The sequence below is a fragment of the Rhopalosiphum padi genome, chromosome 4 (genome assembly GCF_020882245.1).
Source record: "Rhopalosiphum padi isolate XX-2018 chromosome 4, ASM2088224v1, whole genome shotgun sequence".
In the NCBI taxonomy this organism is placed as follows: Eukaryota; Metazoa; Arthropoda; class Insecta; order Hemiptera; family Aphididae; genus Rhopalosiphum; species Rhopalosiphum padi.
Genome location: NC_083600.1, coordinates 46,050,861 through 46,069,745, shown reverse-complemented (window position 1 = coordinate 46,069,745; position 18,885 = coordinate 46,050,861). Strand labels below are relative to the sequence as shown.

Below are 18,885 nucleotides of genomic sequence, written 5' to 3'. Positions count from 1 at the left end.
ACATAAATCACAAAAATATGTATTTCATTGTATTAAAACATTTTCTATTTGAACGCTGAAATACAAAACTGAATGATTAATAAATGATTATTCTAGTTCTTGGGCACTTTATTCAGTAATAGATGCTTATTTATCTAAAACTGGAAAAAAAACCATGGTAAAATAACATTTAGTTACCAAAATACACACCTCATTAAATATTAAAATTCTTAAGGTTTAAGTCTTCACTATTTTTTGCCATTATCTATAATTCTGCTTCAACTAAGGATTGACATCAAACATTAAAAGCATACTTTATATTTTAGATTAGTTTGTTTATTTATTTGATCAGTAATACATACATAGATACAAGTATACAATTATAAATGGTATTTAGGAGACAATTTGTTTTGGAAACTTAAAATATAATTTTAACTTTTGGAATCTGACCTTTAATTTATTGTATTTACATTAAGCTACACAATTTAACAATATTTTAAGTAAAAAAGTGTCATAGCTACCTTTTTCAGAATGTTCTACTTTAATATTTGGTTTAATATCCAGAAGCTGTTCCGTTAAGCTTCTGCTATCTTCTTCGTCATCTTTTCCAAAAATAGGCCATTCTCTATCAGAACAAATTAACCCTCTTTGTTCTAATAGTGAACTTAAATGATCCAAAACATATGCTCCATCAACAGACAACTCTGAAGTTAAACTACCAGAAGTTTTACAATCTCTACAAAAGTCATATAATATACATTTTTTTAATAAAATACACTAATTAATATTGATCACATTGTTTTATTTAATTATTTTTAATTGAATATGTTTTTACCTAGGATTATTTTCTGTAATTTGTTCTAAGGCATCTTTATCCAAACTATTAATCTCGACTCTGGGAGACTCCAAGCAAATGTTCCGCATTTCTTGTGCCTTCTCTGTATAATAATCGGCAAGCTTATATAGCTTATCTAACAAACCGATGTATTGAGGCGAACTTAAAGCCTGGTCTCGACTAATATCGCTCAGATTACTATCCAAGCACTTCGATATATAATTTAAAATATCTTTGTGATATTCCAAATTGGCTTTGGATATTTCCAAAATACTTTGTTCTAGTTGAATACCAGAATTTGATGATACTGAAAGATTATCTATTTCGTTAGGCGACATTTTTAATAAATTACAGATGTATCTCATCAATTCCATATTAATCCAATTGTTATTATTGTTTGATTTACTCTTTTTTTGTTTTTTATCCCTCACATATTCCTCTAACACTTTAAGTGTACTATTATAAAATGAATTTGGTAGTCCTACATAGTTAATACTTTCTTTTGACAGGTCTCTGAATGTATCACTCTTATTGTTCATCGATTTTATATCGTTTATAGATGCTTGGTTTGTATAAATGTCTTCAAACAATCTACGTTTCTTCTTTTTAATCCAGCTTAACATTTCATTTATATTCTCCAATGGACGTTGTAGAGGAGATTCACTTTTCCTATTGCCTTTGTATTGACGCACAAATTGTTTTTGACATGTGCAAGATTGACCTAAATAAATTTCAAATTTAAAAAGAAAATTGAATGAATATTATATCATACATATATAATAAAGTCAACAAAATGCTCAGATTCCAAAAGTTAAATTATTTTAATTTTTATATGCCACACAGTTTGTAATATAGACAATTTGGTTTAAATACTTATTTATTTCTTCAAAACTTGATTAAACTTAATTCATCGAACAGATACAACATTAATAAGTGCATGTCTCGCCTATGTAAAAACACAATATAACAATTAATTAAAAAATGACAACACTTACGGAGCCTCTACTCTTCTCCAGAATTTGTATTCTTTGTTTATCTCCCACATAATATAGGAACAAAGATATTCCGTATTTCCACAATTACGACTTTGGTTGAGTTTAGGACAAAGGCACTTCATATATTTATTTTTTAAAATAAAAATAAGATAGATTGTTAATATTTACATTTTTGATTAAATTATTAATGATTAAAAATGATCAACATTATTTTAAACTAAAACATGCTTATATTTGTAAAAAATGTAAATATTAAAATTCAATCAGGTCAGTAATACTCAGGGAATATTCTTCTTTATATAATATAATTAGTGCCTTTTCCCTAAACTGAACTAGAGTCGTAATAATGAAAATATGGAATATCTTTGTTCTTATGTTATGTGGGATAGACAGAGAAAACAAATGTTGGTGTGACGGACCCTTAATAATTATATATGTAACATAACTATATTATAAGTATAAATTGAAGTGTTATGATATTTTAAAATTTTTTTAGATTGATATTAATCCAATATCACTATATTATCGGAAAAATACATATAGTTATGTAGTTCTTCTATCAGCACATTTTTTACATTAAATTTGTTATTTATAATTACAGAAGTATAATAATTGGTACCCAATTATAATCAAAGCTTTATATATGCATTCAAAAAGAAAATGAATCCGTTATAGAGAAACTCACATAATTGGAAATTTATCTAAAAGTAGCATAACACAAATTTTTTTTATCAAATAGATAACTTTTACATGTGTAAAATAGGTAATTATAGCATTAAATCACTGCCATTGAGGAAATGCCTCTTTTTTGTAAATTCCTAATAAGTAATGTGTATAATGCGTGTAGAAATATAATATTGATACTATTTTTCTTGGAATTGAATACACTTTTAAAATAAAATAACTTAGTTTTTGTATTTTGTGTTCTTTTAAATACCTGTTTATTTTCAGTAATGTTAGTTAAAAGTTATTCAAAAAAATGTTGATGTCATAATGTTACTACCTGTGAAATGCACAACAATTTTTAAAACGACTAACTAATAAAAATAAATTAAACATATTTTATTTCCAAACAATAATGTTGTTATATTGCGATAAATATTTTGTTAACTCATTGTTAAGTATTTATAATAATAATAATAATAGTAATAACAATATATAACAATTTTTTTTATTATTTTACATTATAAATCATTTGATTTTAAATAATTTCCTTTACAACAATGCCAAATCCAAGATAATTTGTTTCTATGGAAAGGAAGCCATGATTATATAAAATAAATGCTTGATGATTAAAAATAAAATTGGAGAAGAATTCAGAAAAATATCTTGAATACAGCTACAAATCATAATGTGAAGCAAGAAAGTATAATATAAATATATAATAATATAAACATTTAAATCATTGTGTAGGATAATCACTAAAATAAATTATTTCTAAATAATAAATTTTAATTTAAAAGTAATTATTATACATTTATTAAATACTTATGATAAAATAATTACAATTTAAAAGATTTTAAAAGTAATAATTTTAAATATGAATATAAAAATTTTTAGGCACATAGTTTCAACTGAAAAAATTGTCGTTTGAGTAATATTTTAAAACATATAATACAATTAAATCAGTAGTTAGTAATATTGTTAATAATTAAAAATATTTGTGATCACATTTATTATTAATTGGTTTAGTATGCTTAGAAATTAATACACGTTCCACAAATAAACAATTTTAAATTGATAAAAAATATAAAAATAATTACCTTAACATTTTTTTAAACTATCAGTTATTTAAAAATATGTTTCACCTATCATATTATGATTTACATGGATGTATATCTAAAAGTTGATCAGTTAAACTTCTATCATCATCATCATCATCATCAATATGTTTGAATACCGGCCACTCTTTGTCAGAATTAATAATCCCTTTTTGTAGTAATAGTTTATTTAAATTTGCTAATATATATTCTCCATCAACTGATGAGTCGGAAGATAAATTGATAGAATTATTTCTAAAAACAAATTTTAACAATTATTGATTACAACATAATAATAAGCAAATAATTATAACTCACTCTTCAATAGTATTAGCATCAGCCTCTAAAGTTTTTTCATTTAATTTATCATTTAAAATTTGAGAAGGTTCATCACAGATATTTTTCATTTCATGTGTTTTTTCTACATAATAATTTGTTAATTGTTGAAGTCTATTTAATAAATTTATATTTTTGGGCGAACTAAACACTGTGTCTTGATTTATATCAGAAATATCTAAATTTAAGCATTTTGATATACAGTTCAACATTTTGCAGTAATATTCTGTATCTTTTTCTGACTGCTGTAAAATACTTTCCTCCAATTTAACGCTTGAACAAGACGAAATTGATAAGTTATCTACATCTGAAGGTGACATTTTTAATAATGCATTTATGTATGACATAAGATTTTCATTTATTGATGGATGGCTTTTGGGATTAAGACATTCCAAATTTTTTTTTGATATCTGTTCTTTCAATATATCAAGTTGACCATTGTAAAATGAATCTGGAAGTTGAGCATAATTCACTGGAATTTCCTTTCGTAAATCGTCACCAGCACAAGTTCTTTTGTGTAAAGGCGAATTTTTAGAAATTGTAGTAACTGTCTTCTTTTTTTTGATTTCAGCACCAGTTTTTATACTACTACCAGCAGTTATCTCCTTTACCAGAAGTTGTTTTTTGTTTTTTATTCGTTGCAATGTATTATTTATATTTTGCAAAGGTTTTCCAGAAGTAAATTTTTCTTTATAATTTAACTTTGTACTTGGTTGTTGAATCTTCTTTTTGCTTTCTTTTTCAAAATGAATGGTTTTTTTTGTAGGTTGCTCATAACTCGTACTGGTTGATGTGGATGATGATATACATATAGATGTGGACGTATTTGAATCATTAAGTCTTATTTCTAAAATATAAAAAACAACTAAATATTTTAATATATTAACACAAAATTAATAAAGGGGAACTTGCTATTTAGGTTAAGAGAGTATAACTTAAATTTGGGTAGGTTATTGAAATAGATATGTTAAATTTGAAGTTAATTAATTTCAACTGTGGTATACAATTATTTTGAGTAAAGAATATTAGTAATGGGTAAAAATGTATTTGTATTTATATATTATATACATGATCATACCACTTGATGAAATCGGTTTACATCATCAATTTTGTTTCAGATAATTGGCTGTTGCCAAAAACTTACTTTCCTGTATTAGTCCAAACAAAATATAAGCTAGGTGATTGATAGAATTATAAAGTGATATTTCCTAGAGTCAAGTACTCGGAGTGCATTATCCATACCTTTTGCTGGCAGCCATGCGAAGAAGCCCACAACTAGAGATAACTCTTGTATGAGACAAAGTATTCAAATAATAATTTATCAATATATAATTGAGTGTTTCTAGCTAGTGCACATTTACTAAAATTACAAAGCGCACATTTTTACAACTGGTTTCCAAACAGATTATTTTTCATACAGTTCATTCAGTCATTCGCGCAAAGATTATAAACAACATACATTCCAATATCAAAATGTCTTTAGAAAGCTTTGGCACCATTTGGTTCAGACCCATTTGGGTCCTTCAATAGGTTGATTCACTTTAATTTTTAATCTAACGGAACTAAACGTTATCTGCTGAGCATAAATTTGCTATGTTACGTACTTGTAAGATGGAGACAACACATGCAGGTGTTGCGGCCTCTTAAATAGGACATTTTGAAATGTGTCATAACTAGTTATAGCTATATACTACTCACCAGTTATCTGTTTTTTAGTTTCATGTAACTTAGTTTTTCCATTAGATATTTGTTTTTTTCTACTAATTTCTTTTGGTTGAGTTTTTTCTTGAGACTCTGAAGGTACATTATTTTGACATGTTATAGGTACATCCTTAAAATATAAATATGAAACAATTAAACATAATGTATATTTATATATATTGCACACAATATATTATAATAACTTACTTTCAAGTTATACGGAAATAATTTGTTTCTTATGTTTTGTTCTTCAGCAGATAATTTATTTAATTCTAAGACTAATGTTTCGTAAGTTTTCAAATCTGTTTCTAACTTTGAAAATTTAGATATGTTTTTTTCATTTTCTTTATTTTCATCACATGTGGTTGTTTGTTGTAATTTTTTAAGTTGATTTTCTTTAGAACTAACAATCATTGACCAAGGTTTAGAAGATTTCTACAACAAAATAATTTTAATCAGTAAATTTGTAATTAAATAATTAAAATTAAATATTTGGTTTTTTTTTTCATTACTTTATTACAATTCATGTTCTTAATATTTGATTCATTCAGAGTTACTTGACTTGGAATTAGGAAACATTCATTGTGTTCTTTAATATTACATTTATGAGTATTATCATTATCACTGTAATCATTTATAACAATTGTTATTAAAATAAATTAATAATTACTTAGAACTAAAATATATTTATTATTAGATTAATATTTAGTATTTACACATTTTGTACGCTTGTAATTAGTTTTGATCGAATTTTTTCAACAGTTTTATTGAAATGTATTCTTCTATCTCTCATGTCTTTGTCCATCTGTTGTTCTTCTTGGATCCGTTGTTGTCGTTTTTCTGCTTCAGCACCTCTTGATATTGCTTTACAACGATCTATCAATCGTTTCTCGGCCAAAACTACACTTGGATCATGCTAAACGTCATATAATAAAATAAGAAACTAAGTCAAACTCATTTGGATTTGTAATTTATTATTATCTTACTTGAATTGATGCAACGGAGTAACCATTGCCAACATCTTGTATCAAATAATTAAAATCACTTTTCAACTTGTTCAATGCTAGCGATTTATATTTATGTTCTGTTATATTTCTTGCTGTTTCGCGTTGTTCCTGCTGACTTTCAGCAGCCCCATGGACACGGTCGCGTATTGTTTTAGCTAATGCTTTAGATTGATCTCTAACCTGCCATTTATTATTACATATATTTATATAATTTAGTAAGTTGGACGTTATAATATGATTATCGTGTATAATTACCTGGGCTAGTCGTATTTTTCTTCTTCTTTCCCAGTCTGCGCGATGCACACTATTAATGTCCATTGTTCAATAAACGAACTTACAACATGTACATGACCAATAAAAATAAAGATAAGATGAATTGATGTACGAATGACGATTAACGACTAACGAGATACTATAAGAAGTTAATTTTAAACTTTTTTTTGGGAAAACGGTTGTGTAACAAAAATAATATAATGGTGCTTTAGTCTATAGACAATATTATTATTATTTATTACCATGTGGTTCCGTATTCAAGTTTAATTTCTACAAAACATGGGTATTGGGTACCTATTTAACTAATTCGCATTTCACTTTTCCCTTTTCCGTTATTACAATTGACAGTATGGTTAGAATTTAGCAAGTTTGTACATGCAAACTAGTAAAGCCGTTCCCATTATAATAAATATTAAATGTTAAATGGTAATTTATTTTTATATTTAATTAATAATTAATAATTATAGATAATTTTACTGGACATTTGAACATTTCGTTATTTCATATTTTCCATTTTATTATCTATACGAAATCAGCCAACAGGTTGTAAACAGTTAAATTATTTAATTCATAAATGTAACTTTTTATTTTGGTTCCACTGTTTGACTAAATATTTAAAATGATAAACAATCTTTGATAATAAAATAACTAAACACAATTTATAATAACAAAAACAATAAATAGAATGTAAGAATTTAATTTAATTGTGTTCTAGTGGCTAGTTGTTCTACAACTCCTTCCATCGTTTGAGAATAAATTAAATATTTGCATTACTGATATACAGGGCACAACTACGTTATCAGTTTTTTTGATTGCCAATTTTGTATGATTTTATAGTACGTTTATAAGTCAACTCAAATTTGATTGTCAAGAACTATTTTTTTGCTTTTGCTTCCAAACTTCTTATTTGTGATTTGTAAGTTAAATAAATATAAAAAAAAAAAAAATTGTAAATTAAATTATTATTATTGATTCAACGAGCATTAATTGTTTACTCAGGTTGTAAATTATGATTTCTGATTCAGTTCAAGGAGCTGTTAAATGGCTTACATATACAAATCCAGTCGTTACTAACTCAGTACAAGGGTTTAATTCAATGGCAAGTAAACATTGATGAAATTAATGCATAAGAGATCTTTTCACTCTGATTTTAAGAAATGTCTATTATTGAGAATATTTTTATTGGTTTTACATACTTAGATACTGTGAAATTTTCCCACCTTACATATAAATTCATTTGTTTTTTATCGCTTAAACTGCATACATTTTTTTGTTATTGAGAAAACTATATATTCAAAATATCTTAATAGTTGTAATCAACTACACTTTAAATTTGTTTTATATTTATAAAAATACAGACATTTTGCATTAAAAATGTATTGATCATTTAAAATAATTTAAAGCTTAATAAATGAGAATGATCATGTAAATAATAAAGATATAATTTGGTTAAGTAATGTTGATAATTTTATGAATAATGAGTGACATACATTAAAATAATCATTGTGTTTATTATTTATACAGGAAACATTAATTAAACATTAGTTGATCATTTTTTTTTCTGTTGATTAAAAACAGTTGAATTCATTTTGTATTGAAACTAAATGATATACTTTCTTTTTTTTCAATTCAACAAAATTGTTAACTGATTTATAAATTTCATAAAATTTGATTTTTCTTACCTAAAAATGCTTGTTGAATATACCTAATTTATTTTTCATTTAAATTAATAATTTTTTATTTGACCTTTGTGTTCCAAGATAAATAAAATTAATTTTTGTTCAAAGCTAAAGGGCATTTGAATATTTTGTTTTTATACATAATTTTATAATTGATATAATTTTGTAGCTAAATTGGATGGGAGTGGCAAGTTCAAGTGAAAAACAAAACATTATAAAGATGGAGAGTCGCAATTTATTGCAAATGCTTGGTAAAAATATTTATTTCTATAAAATGGCTGGCCTTTTAGGAGCTTCTGCTGTTATATTAGGAGCTTATGGTGCGCATGGTAAGTAAAAACTAAAATTTAAACTATCATTATTAAAATTGTAAATTGTTAATATTTTGATAGGTATGATGAAAACAATTTGGATAAAATTACATATTTAAACTATGAATAATCATCTTTTTTGGTGATGTAGACTGATAGACAGTCTACTTACCTGTCTGTATTTATGTTAGATAATAGATATCTACTAATAATTATTTCTGAAATAATTTTTTTTTTTTAAGTACTTAAACTTAAAAATAAATAAATAAAATTAAACAACATTATTATTTTAAAAATATAATAAAATATATTTAATTGCTCAAGTTGAGAAACTCAGTCGGTGGCTACAGTTGTCATCTGACAAGGGTCAGATCTGATGGCAATAGTGCAACACCCATTTGTCCTTTCCAGTAGCTCAACCATTAATACACTTTCCGTGCAGTTTAATCATGGTCTTGGGTACTAGTTGGCCGCCGACTGTATTTCTTAACTTGAGTAGAATATTGGCAACTATTGTATCTAATACTTTTTTAAATTGTATATATTTTTAGTTGTGTCTCATAAAGCTAATCCAGAAGAAGCTAGAAATTTTGAAACAGCAAATCGGTATCATTTTTACCATACTTTTGCATTATTAGGTGTACCATTTTGTCGTTTTCCTAGAGTTGTAAGTTTAATTTGAATGTTTTTAAGTTTTGAATATGTTATGCGTTATTAAAATGTTATTAATTTCAGACTGGAGCACTGTTTATTAGTGGAACTTTAATATTTTGTGGTACATGCTACTACAACGGACTGACTGCAGATAAAACATTCAATAAATATACACCCACTGGGGGTATGTTATTAATTGCTGCTTGGATGTCAATGATACTTTAAAAAATAAATAAATAAATAAATGTATTATTATTTTCATTTGGATATATAGTTAATAAAGAAATATACATTTGATAAAAATATTGTGTAATATAGTTAATAATGATTGATCCATGGGTGTATTTTTTTTGTTGTTTGTACTTATTTAAATTTAAAATAATATATTTATATAGAAATAACTGGCTTAAATTTAGTACAACAAATTTGATTACAGCAAGTTCGGTGAACTAAATAGGACTGGTAGTATATTTAATATGATGCATTATTTTCATTTTCTAACATATTTATGTAAGTATGAACTAATGAAAAATATCTTAATTGGTGCAGACACAAACCTAAAATAATAGATTTGGATAAACTACGATTAAATTTTTTTAAATACTTTTAACCTTACAAAATATAAAGAATGCAATAGTACTAACAGTAGTACAGCTAGGTATAAGCTTTAATTGATTACAATTTTATATCCTAAATCCAAACTTTTAAGAAAATTGGTTTTATCAATGCAATCAGAGTATCAGTCTTATATGTTAATTATGGATGACTGGGCATTATTTTGACATGTTACGTCCACATAATAATACATTAAAAAAAAAAAAATGATGTCAAGAATATTCTATTAATGTAATTAGTTTATACATAAAGAAATAAAATAAATAACTTAAAGAAGTGATCAGCGTTATGAAGGTGGATAGTGGGGATTAGTCCCCACAGACAATTTTAATTGTCTTTATAGTTTTAATTTTCTCCTCTTACTGGTTAAAATAAAAATCCTCACATAAAAAAAAAATTGTTATGGGTTAAACGTGTAAAATAATTAATATGTATATTATATTAGATTATCTATCACTTAATGTATAAGGATTATGAAGAATCAAAATTCACATTTCACATCAGGTCAACTGTGGTCTGTGACCCAAACAGATTCAATGATCTGGCTATAATTAGTATAATTAATAAATATTGAAAGATAATTATAGATAATAATATTATTTATATAAACGTTTTCAATGTTTTCATCTAAATATAAGCATATAAATGTCATAAAGATGTATAAAATATACATGTTACTTAACACTTAATAGTTAATACTTTTTGTTATTTTATTATTGAGTTTTATTTCAGAAATGACGAGGGGGAATGGTTTATTTTCGAGTTAGGTTTTCTATGATTTACTATTAAATTCTAGTTACACACTGGAATGCAATGCAAATGCTGTTAAATAGTTAACTTAATCTGTAGGCTGTATAGGTCTAAATAGTACATAGCGAAATAAATTCTATAGATTTATTCTATTTTGTCATTTCTGTATAGACTCAATTAGACGTGACACGTATATATTAAAGCATTGCAGTGTAAATTATACTGTCAAACACTGAAACACGTACCTCAGATTAAAATAATGAAACATTTAATCATTGTTTAATTTAATCTGAACTCGTACTATTATAATATTGTATTGCTGTTAACTATAATATATGTTATGAATTTATGATGTCATATATCAGTTATTGTCTTAAATCATAATATTGGTTGACAAAATACGGGTATGGGGGTACCTATCCTATACTGGATTGTGGATTTGCAAACATTTTGCATTAACATTAGTTGATGTACATAATAATATTATTTTCTGGTACATATTGCCAAAAACATTGAAATTTTTTTGAAGAACATTACATAATTGAGAATAAACTCGACTGTTGTGTTAAACGATTTAATAATCCTAAAATAATTTGTGGTTTCTGAGCCTGGAGAGTCAATATATCGTTTTCGAATAGGGACCCCGGACGGTAAATACTCATCCCCTCGGCCCCCCCCCACATCAGTTAAATCGTCAACTGAAATTTAAGGAACATGTACAATTTTAAATCGTTTATTTATATTGTTTTAGTTCCAATTATCTTAAACCAACAAATTAATTAATTACAATTACACAGTGTGTTTATTTAATCTATCATTCAATATTTCTATTGACTACACAAAAGTATAAAATAATACTTAAAACAAATAAACAAAACACTCTAAATAATAAATTTACAGAAAACTTTTATCAAAATCGTTAAACACTAAAATGACATATGGTGTATGTCAATACAACACAGAAAATTCGGAAAATTTTAAATTTGTAAACAAACATGGCATACACATCATGTGGTACCCCGCTACATTTTCACAATCAAGACTGGGAAATAACAATTCAAGTACAGTATTGTGTAATACATATTAACCATTTAAAAATAATGACAATTCTAAAAAAGAATAGCAGATATTATAATAAATATTAAGCTTGAGTTATTAAATCTAGATGTGTTAAATGTTAGTATATAACATGGGGGGTCACAACTCACAGATTTATTTTTGCGCTTCTCCATCATAACAATTTCCATGCATAAAAAATGTTTAAATTACTGAACAGTTTTTATAATATTGAACTTATATATTTATGTATGAAAATAGATAGGTATTAAATTCGGAAATATTTGTATTGTTATTTATAAATTTACAATAAACGTTTAACAAACTTACAATTTATCTATCCATAGAAGGGAGTAATGCGTGTACTATTATAGCACTACTCATGGCTACAAACATAAATAAATCAAACATTCGTGTCAATTGTTTGTTCACCTCATCGGCCAAAGACAGTCTCACTGAATTGTTCTCAGACGCAATACTAAACGGTAATGCAATCCACCAAAATTTGTTCAAAAACAGTTGCTCATCGCAAAATACAAACTTAACTGTGCCAGAAGCAATGAAAGCAGGAGAATCAGCACTGGGAACCATGGCTGAATGGGTTAAAATAAAAACATTTATGCCAGGTTTCATAAAAAATCGATTCTTGTAATGATTCACTAAAATTTAACGCATCAATCAGAAATCACTTTGAGGAACCATTAGCTTATTGTTGATTCATTATATGGTTGATTATTTATGAAACTTGGAATTATACATTTTTCAAACCATTATTGAAGAATGTAGCCGTGTTACCCAATTAAAGATTTATGTATTGCTCATTTCAGAAAAGTTCAGTTTATTTTAACAACATGGAAATTAATTTGTATGCAGAGATGAACCGGTATATAATAGAATGGTATACAAACCCTCCGTGTTGTCAACCAAACAATCTTTACATAATTCTTATTGCTCACAACAAAGCAATTTTAATAGTAATACAATTGGACACAAACTCAGTAAGTATTCAATTACATTTTGTTTTAAAATTTATTTAATTATATACTTTATTACTTTAAGAATTAAAATTGTTTGTTAAGCTGTCTATATTCAATCTATATTATTGTTATTTATTATTAATAAACTTAGATTTTAAAAATGACTATGATAAATTAATTTAAACTTTAAAGCTGTTGTTGATAAATTTGCTTTTAATGCATTTAGGTCAACAAGCAGACTATATTCAATACTTAATTATTTTCCAATAATTTGACATTTTTTAAATGGATAATATTAATATAAAATTCTGTTAATAAAAATATTGTATTTAAATAGGTATTACTTATTGATTCTCATCAACATTCATCACACGGAGCTTTGATATGTAAATCTCGAATATCAAAATTGGAAAACCTTTGTTTGTGGTATTCAAGAATGTTGTGTAATTCAGCCGGGTCGAACCCTGATGCATACGAATTAAGTTTTTTATATTTTAGATGTAAAAAACGTAACAATAAAAACATGTGATTTTAAATATATCAATTTAATTAAGATACAAACAATAAAACATACAAATACAGAACTATTTATACTAGGGCTCACTTAACAAATTTTTAAGACTTTCTTTTAGGTATTGAACACTGTTGACTAATGTATCTCGAGTGCTTAGTTCTGTGTAGGGAACAGCTAGTACCTTGTAGCCAAGAGAGCGAACTAGCCGCGTGTTAAGTGCTGAAATTCCATTAGGTTCATTGTGACAGCCACGGCAGGTATCATGAAATCCAGTCAACATAAAAGCTATTAAATGTGTTTCTGGATTTTTCATCTTGGAACTATCAAGTGGTATAGGGTTTAATTTTGAATCAACAGCACATTCTGCATCTAAAAGAACAAATTATAGTTTGATTACCATATATTATTGAGAGCTTATAATTTGCAAACAGACCTATTACAGTATTTATCATTAAAATTATGCTTAATATTTTTTAATATAATAAGTAAACATAATACATAATAAAAGATATATTATGCAAAAAAAAAAAAAAAAAAATAAATTAAGTAAAATTAAAAAATCTCAAAAGGTATCACATTGTTACATTTTTTTTTATTATTATTATTTATATTATGTTTTTTTCTATCTTAAAAAAATAATACTAATCATTTTTAAAAAGAATATTGTCTTAACACATTGGCATTAAGCAGAGAAATAGAAATAAATAGTATACTTATATATTTTTATCTATTTTTAATGGTTGGTTTACTGTTTATTACTATTTAAATAGATATTGTGAAAGTCTATTTTAAATCAATTATATTTATTTGATCAATATAATATATTATCACTATTTATTTTAATTTTGTTTAACATCACCATAAATTTGAGTAGAATTAGTCAACAATACAAATATAATTTATCATAAGAAATAATTGTCTATAAATAGGTAAGTTCCGACTTAGATATTCCATAAAAAATTATAGATTTGAAGTTAAAAATTCAAAAACTTACCAATAATAAACCCAAAATCAGTTTTAACATCAGTTCTCACAAAATTTTCTGATGGAAACATGATTGATAAAGAGTCTATCAATGTTGTCATTAAGACTTGTTTGTCTTTTGATCTCGCTAGTTCAAATTTTAAAAACTCAAAATTCAAATCTAGTAATGGTCCTATATTTTAAACAAAGCAAATTGTTATTAGTTTATATTTATTTTCAATTTAAAACAATTTTTTTTTAATACTCATTAGCTTTAGTTGAAACTAAAGAGTTTTGAATTTAAAAATATTACATCCTATTAAAAAACAATTATTTAATCTTATATTATTTTTTAAAATAACCTTGAATACTATTAAAATTTAAATACTGAACTCATAATACCTTTATAATCTAATTTGGTTTTAGCATATCCATTTATATTGAGTAATTTTATCGATACAACTCTGTTACCTAAAAACATAAAATACATTTTTATTAAATAATAAATATCCATAGGTAATTTTATCATTTTTAACTATTATACAAATATTTACAACACTGATTATTTTGGGTTAAATGTTTTTAAATATTGTTTTATTACATAAAATATCTGTATGAAGTTTAACTATTATTATTAATATTTAGGGTTTAAATATATTCTATCTCAATATTTGGCCATAAGGCAATATTAATAGTGAATTATCCTCGTTTTATTTACCTTTTAGTTTCATAAGGTTAGAAATAAAATCAGGTGATAAAACCGAAGCTAAATGTTCATTGTCTGCTTTTTCTAATACTACTAAGCTCCAAATAACATCTAGCCATGTGTTTAAATTGCCAACATCTTGATATTGCTTTGTACTTTTGAACACCTAAAAATAATCTTGATTAATTAATATAAAAATTATACCTGTACGGCTATACCATTAATGACCTATAAAATCAACAAAGAATTACTTGAATTATGTTATCCATATTATTAGGCTTGTAATTAACATATGCTAATGTTAATAAATATGAAATTAGTATATGCTGTTTACATTCATGTATGTGTTTTTCCAACCATGTTGATAAGGATTCCAGTAAATCTATAAAAATAAATTTAATTTAATTGTTTTAACTAAAAACATAAAAGACATGAGTGTTGAAAAAAAAATGTACAACATATATACATATATAATGTATATTCTACAACATTTAAAACTTATAATGCTGTAGATAATTTCATATAACATATTTATAATGAAATAAAAAATGTAACTATCAATGTTATATTTTAACTATTATAGTTTTAAAATATAGTATTGTATTATCAAAATTACCTGGATCTCGGTATCGTAAAATTCCAATACTTGTTACTATAGATCCAATAACCGAAAGCCGATCAGTTGTAGACATATTACTACGTATATCTGCATTCACTTTTTCTAAAAGTACTTCATCAGGAAAATTAAGTATAGCTAAAGCATAAAGCACATCAGCGCATTGTTTAATATCCATCTTTTCAGAACATCTTCCAATATTAAATGCTAGTGATCGCAATAAAGTTGTTGAACGTTTTTTCTTAGCACCAATAGTGGATAATACCTTTAAATTTATTAGTTATAAATAATTATTTTTTCATTTAAATTATTCTATAAATATTTACTTTGACCATTTGTGGCAAACTAATTGAAGAGATTAATTTAGCAGCTTCATCATCTCCTGTAATGCCAAGGACTGTAGACAGATCACTAAACAAATATTCTTTTTCTTTTGTGTTTTCTTTCCCCAACATTCTGCATAACTTTAGAAATCTTATATCAGTTTCAAATTCAGATAATTTTACTCGACCAGAACTAGCCCATTCAGCTAAAGTAGATACAGCCTATTAACAGAATGAAATAATGTTAGGTTATCAAAATAGAGTATTAAGCATATTATAAATCAAAAACTAAATTTTAATTGACATTTCAAGTATAAAATAAGTTTATTTTGGTTATACTCAGATACTGAGTAAATTATAAAATGTCAACATCTGATAAATTAAATATAAATGTAAAAAGATACTTTTTTCTGTACAAAACCATAAACTTATACAATAAATAAAATCATACAAATTATTATGAACACCTTATAATATACAAAAATTCATGAATGTTATATTTACTTTTAGCGCATGTTGTTTAGAAACAAATCCTATTTCAGATATTGCCAATATTTCTTCGACTGTGGTAGCATTATCAATTTTATTATTAATAATATAGAAGGATGATTTTTTTGATTTAACATTATCAATTTCTTTTAATGATTCAAAAGCTGCTGCTACAATATTATTGTTAACTTTTGATTCATCAAGACGAACTAGTTTGGTAGTAGTTATACTGGAAGACTGCATTCGTACAACAGACATAAAGTGTCTTGGCATTCTTGACCACCTCATCATAATGTATATTGAATTGAAGTGATCACCTGAAAATTAAGTATGATTTTGCTTTAGATGGTTATTATAATTTATTAAAAAAAGGACTAAAAATATTTAAAAAAAAATACTTATAACAGCAAAATAATAATAACATAGTATTTAAATTATAAGTTTTACTATTATAGATAATCATTTTTTGTTAAATTGCAGATAATTAGTACAAATCAATTTATTGATTGCTACATTACATTTTAATATTTTACGAACTTAAATTCATCAACAAGCATTCCAAGTTATAATTTTAAAAGGCAGAAAACGAAGATTATTTATAATTTTTAACTATATTAAATAGTAATATTGATTTTTTATTTTTATGAAACTCACAATTTTTTCTTCACAAAATATGAATTTGCATGTGTTTTTAGTTCAATATTATGTACAATATATACAAGTGAATTGTTTTTTTACAAATTATAATTAGATGTACCTATATTACAATTATTGTGAAATAAGAAAAAAAACTCGCGCTAATAGTTAAATTAGGATATTATAGTTATTAAAATTAAAATTCAACTACACAAGGGTTAGTTTATAGGTTCATGTGATTAAATTATGCTTGTATTGATAGCTGATAAGACGATAACACCGTCGACCAAAGAGATAGCAACCATGTTTCATAGTTTTCAAAAACATTAAGCAGCTGGCAAATATTTTATTTTTTATTCTGTTATTTTGTTAACTGGAAAATTTTTTTGGTAAAAAGTAAATCAAAATAATAAATCTATATATAATAGATATATAGTTATGAGGTAAAATGTTGTCTATATCATGGTAAAAAGCTAAATATTTCAATAGCACTATGATAAAAAGTCAAAAATTATATTTTTTTATTACACAAATAGCAAATGTTAATACTGTTTATAATATTACCATAAGGCATAAAGTAGGGCTTTAGTGCTTAATATGTTTTAAAATTTTATAATTATTTACAACTCAAAGTTATTTTTAATAATTATATAAGTTTCATAATTCTCAGCCAGTCTAAAAAACGATTACTAATAAATAATAAGTAATCATTACATTAACATTTTGATGTACGTTCGTTATTGTGTAAAATTATTATTATAGTATACATACAGATAATGTGAATTCATTTAAATTCAAAAAATGTATTAGATGTATAATAAATAATAGTCATCTAAGTAACTAATTAAACGTGTCACATAACTGGTAGACAACGTTTTAAGTGTTATCTATAAAGTTGTAAAAATAAACTTTTTAACTTGTAACTCTAGTAAGAATTGAAAGATGTTAAGGTCATTAAAGGATACGTTGATCGGTATCAACTAAAAGATTGAAAAATAGAAGTTACAATGAATTATAAATATAATATAATAGTTATATTGATTGTATATTTGTATTTATAACATAATGTATAGTTATGTGAGATGTTCAAAATATACGAAATATATAAACTGTGAATTATGTGTGACCTAATGCATTTGTCATTTTAGTTTTTCACTTTGAAATTTATGATAAAACCAAATTGATTTTCAAAATTATTTAAATTAGGAACTTATTTATTTACTATTTAGATTTTAGTTGTTCCACGGTTATCTTAAAGTAGGCATATTCAATTTTATATTTAACACATTGACTACAAATTACGATAATGTTGTGGGCTGCCGCCGGTATTGTTACAGATAGATATTATTGAAGACAATATTTTAATAATTATATTTATTTATGTGAAGTATGAATTACGGAATACTCACTGTACCAACTTGTTTTGTCTTTCAGTTACAAATTAAATTAACCCGTTATAATAAATTCAACCATATTTATCATTCAATGAATACAAATTTTATACTTTGACATATTAATTATTAAATTATTAAATATTAGTACAAATTGTGAATTCATGATAAATTATTAAAAATTTTATTTTAGAATACTATAAAATGATACATGAATACATGATTGATGATTTAAATTTTTAAGGCCGTGAGCACGATTTAAGATATAATTCGTGGATCTTAAATCGTGGCCGTGCGGTAGCTTATCAACAACTGTACT

The 18,885-nt window shown here is 25.0% G+C and overlaps 5 protein-coding genes across 9 annotated transcripts; 2 read left to right on the top strand and 3 right to left on the bottom strand.

Moving 5' to 3' along the window:
- Positions 1-24: 24 nt before the first annotated feature.
- Positions 25-1,531, bottom strand: LOC132930014 (uncharacterized). Its single transcript, XM_060995673.1, has 3 exons — positions 815-1,531; positions 470-715; positions 25-55 (listed from the first exon to the last, which is right to left on the bottom strand). The coding sequence occupies exons 1-3, from the start codon at positions 1,435-1,437 to the stop codon at positions 25-27; spliced, it is 900 nt and encodes a 299-aa protein (XP_060851656.1). The 5' UTR covers positions 1,438-1,531.
- Positions 1,532-3,350: 1,819 nt separating this feature from the next.
- On the bottom strand, positions 3,351-7,377 carry LOC132931068 (uncharacterized). The gene is made up of 8 exons (XM_060997269.1): positions 6,869-7,377; positions 6,593-6,793; positions 6,323-6,522; positions 6,119-6,230; positions 5,814-6,041; positions 5,604-5,736; positions 3,888-4,752; positions 3,351-3,824 (listed from the first exon to the last, which is right to left on the bottom strand). The coding sequence occupies exons 1-8, from the start codon at positions 6,929-6,931 to the stop codon at positions 3,626-3,628; spliced, it is 2,001 nt and encodes a 666-aa protein (XP_060853252.1). The 5' UTR covers positions 6,932-7,377; the 3' UTR covers positions 3,351-3,625.
- Positions 7,378-7,539: 162 nt separating this feature from the next.
- LOC132931070 (transmembrane protein 256-like) lies at positions 7,540-9,864 on the top strand. Of its 4 annotated transcripts, none has more exons than XM_060997273.1 (5): positions 7,542-7,802; positions 7,912-7,985; positions 8,735-8,894; positions 9,428-9,543; positions 9,612-9,864. In XM_060997273.1, the coding sequence occupies exons 2-5, from the start codon at positions 7,983-7,985 to the stop codon at positions 9,753-9,755; spliced, it is 423 nt and encodes a 140-aa protein (XP_060853256.1). In that variant the 5' UTR covers positions 7,542-7,802; positions 7,912-7,982; the 3' UTR covers positions 9,756-9,864. The 4 variants fall into 4 exon arrangements, with proteins under 4 accessions (XP_060853258.1, XP_060853257.1, XP_060853256.1 ...); XM_060997272.1 differs by having other exon boundaries at positions 7,886-7,985; XM_060997275.1 differs by lacking the exon at positions 7,912-7,985 and having other exon boundaries at positions 7,540-7,722.
- Positions 9,865-11,660: 1,796 nt separating this feature from the next.
- On the top strand, positions 11,661-13,466 carry LOC132928488 (uncharacterized). The gene is made up of 4 exons (XM_060993189.1): positions 11,661-11,956; positions 12,299-12,552; positions 12,779-12,949; positions 13,266-13,466. The coding sequence occupies exons 1-4, from the start codon at positions 11,827-11,829 to the stop codon at positions 13,455-13,457; spliced, it is 747 nt and encodes a 248-aa protein (XP_060849172.1). The 5' UTR covers positions 11,661-11,826; the 3' UTR covers positions 13,458-13,466.
- On the bottom strand, positions 13,453-18,869 carry LOC132928485 (FAST kinase domain-containing protein 4). 2 transcript variants are annotated; one of them, XM_060993185.1, is made up of 9 exons: positions 18,585-18,869; positions 16,555-16,856; positions 16,054-16,272; positions 15,728-15,992; positions 15,363-15,493; positions 15,124-15,277; positions 14,808-14,876; positions 14,437-14,598; positions 13,453-13,811 (listed from the first exon to the last, which is right to left on the bottom strand). In XM_060993185.1, exons 2-9 carry the CDS (start codon positions 16,828-16,830, stop codon positions 13,522-13,524), a joined length of 1,566 nt encoding a protein of 521 aa, XP_060849168.1. In that variant the 5' UTR covers positions 16,831-16,856; positions 18,585-18,869; the 3' UTR covers positions 13,453-13,521. The 2 variants fall into 2 exon arrangements, with proteins under 2 accessions (XP_060849168.1, XP_060849167.1); XM_060993184.1 differs by lacking the exon at positions 18,585-18,869 and adding an exon at positions 17,194-17,400.
- Between the last annotated feature and the right edge of the window lie 16 nt (positions 18,870-18,885).

What these genes read in the sequence shown, in the direction of transcription:
- LOC132930014 (XM_060995673.1), bottom strand. Translation starts at nt 1,437, where the DNA reads ATGTTAAGCTGGATTAAAAAGAAGAAACGTAGATTGTTTGAAGACATT. An exon ending in ATTACAGAAAATAATCCTAG is followed by an intron (nt 716 to 814) that starts GTAAAAACATAT and finishes TGACTTTTGTAG; the next exon opens with AGATTGTAAAACTTCTGGTA. An exon ending in ACTTTTTTACTTAAAATATT is followed by an intron (nt 56 to 469) that starts GTTAAATTGTGT and finishes TTTGTATTTCAG; the next exon opens with CGTTCAAATAGAAAATGTTT.
- LOC132931068 (XM_060997269.1), bottom strand. Translation starts at nt 6,931, where the DNA reads ATGGACATTAATAGTGTGCATCGCGCAGACTGGGAAAGAAGAAGAAAA. An exon ending in ATTACAAGCGTACAAAATGT is followed by an intron (nt 6,231 to 6,322) that starts GTAAATACTAAA and finishes AAATGATTACAG; the next exon opens with TGATAATGATAATACTCATA. An exon ending in AACTAAAAAACAGATAACTG is followed by an intron (nt 4,753 to 5,603) that starts GTGAGTAGTATA and finishes TTTATATTTTAG; the next exon opens with AAATAAGACTTAATGATTCA.
- LOC132928485 (XM_060993185.1), bottom strand. Translation starts at nt 16,830, where the DNA reads ATGATGAGGTGGTCAAGAATGCCAAGACACTTTATGTCTGTTGTACGA. An exon ending in ATATGGATAACATAATTCAA is followed by an intron (nt 15,278 to 15,362) that starts GTAATTCTTTGT and finishes GATTATTTTTAG; the next exon opens with GTGTTCAAAAGTACAAAGCA. An exon ending in TGATTTTGGGTTTATTATTG is followed by an intron (nt 13,812 to 14,436) that starts GTAAGTTTTTGA and finishes TTGTTCTTTTAG; the next exon opens with ATGCAGAATGTGCTGTTGAT.
- LOC132928488 (XM_060993189.1), top strand. Translation starts at nt 11,827, where the DNA reads ATGACATATGGTGTATGTCAATACAACACAGAAAATTCGGAAAATTTT. An exon ending in TGGGAACCATGGCTGAATGG is followed by an intron (nt 12,553 to 12,778) that starts GTTAAAATAAAA and finishes TGCTCATTTCAG; the next exon opens with AAAAGTTCAGTTTATTTTAA. An exon ending in TACAATTGGACACAAACTCA is followed by an intron (nt 12,950 to 13,265) that starts GTAAGTATTCAA and finishes GTATTTAAATAG; the next exon opens with GTATTACTTATTGATTCTCA.
- LOC132931070 (XM_060997272.1), top strand. Translation starts at nt 7,896, where the DNA reads ATGATTTCTGATTCAGTTCAAGGAGCTGTTAAATGGCTTACATATACA. An exon ending in TACAAGGGTTTAATTCAATG is followed by an intron (nt 7,986 to 8,734) that starts GCAAGTAAACAT and finishes ATAATTTTGTAG; the next exon opens with CTAAATTGGATGGGAGTGGC. An exon ending in TTTGTCGTTTTCCTAGAGTT is followed by an intron (nt 9,544 to 9,611) that starts GTAAGTTTAATT and finishes TATTAATTTCAG; the next exon opens with ACTGGAGCACTGTTTATTAG.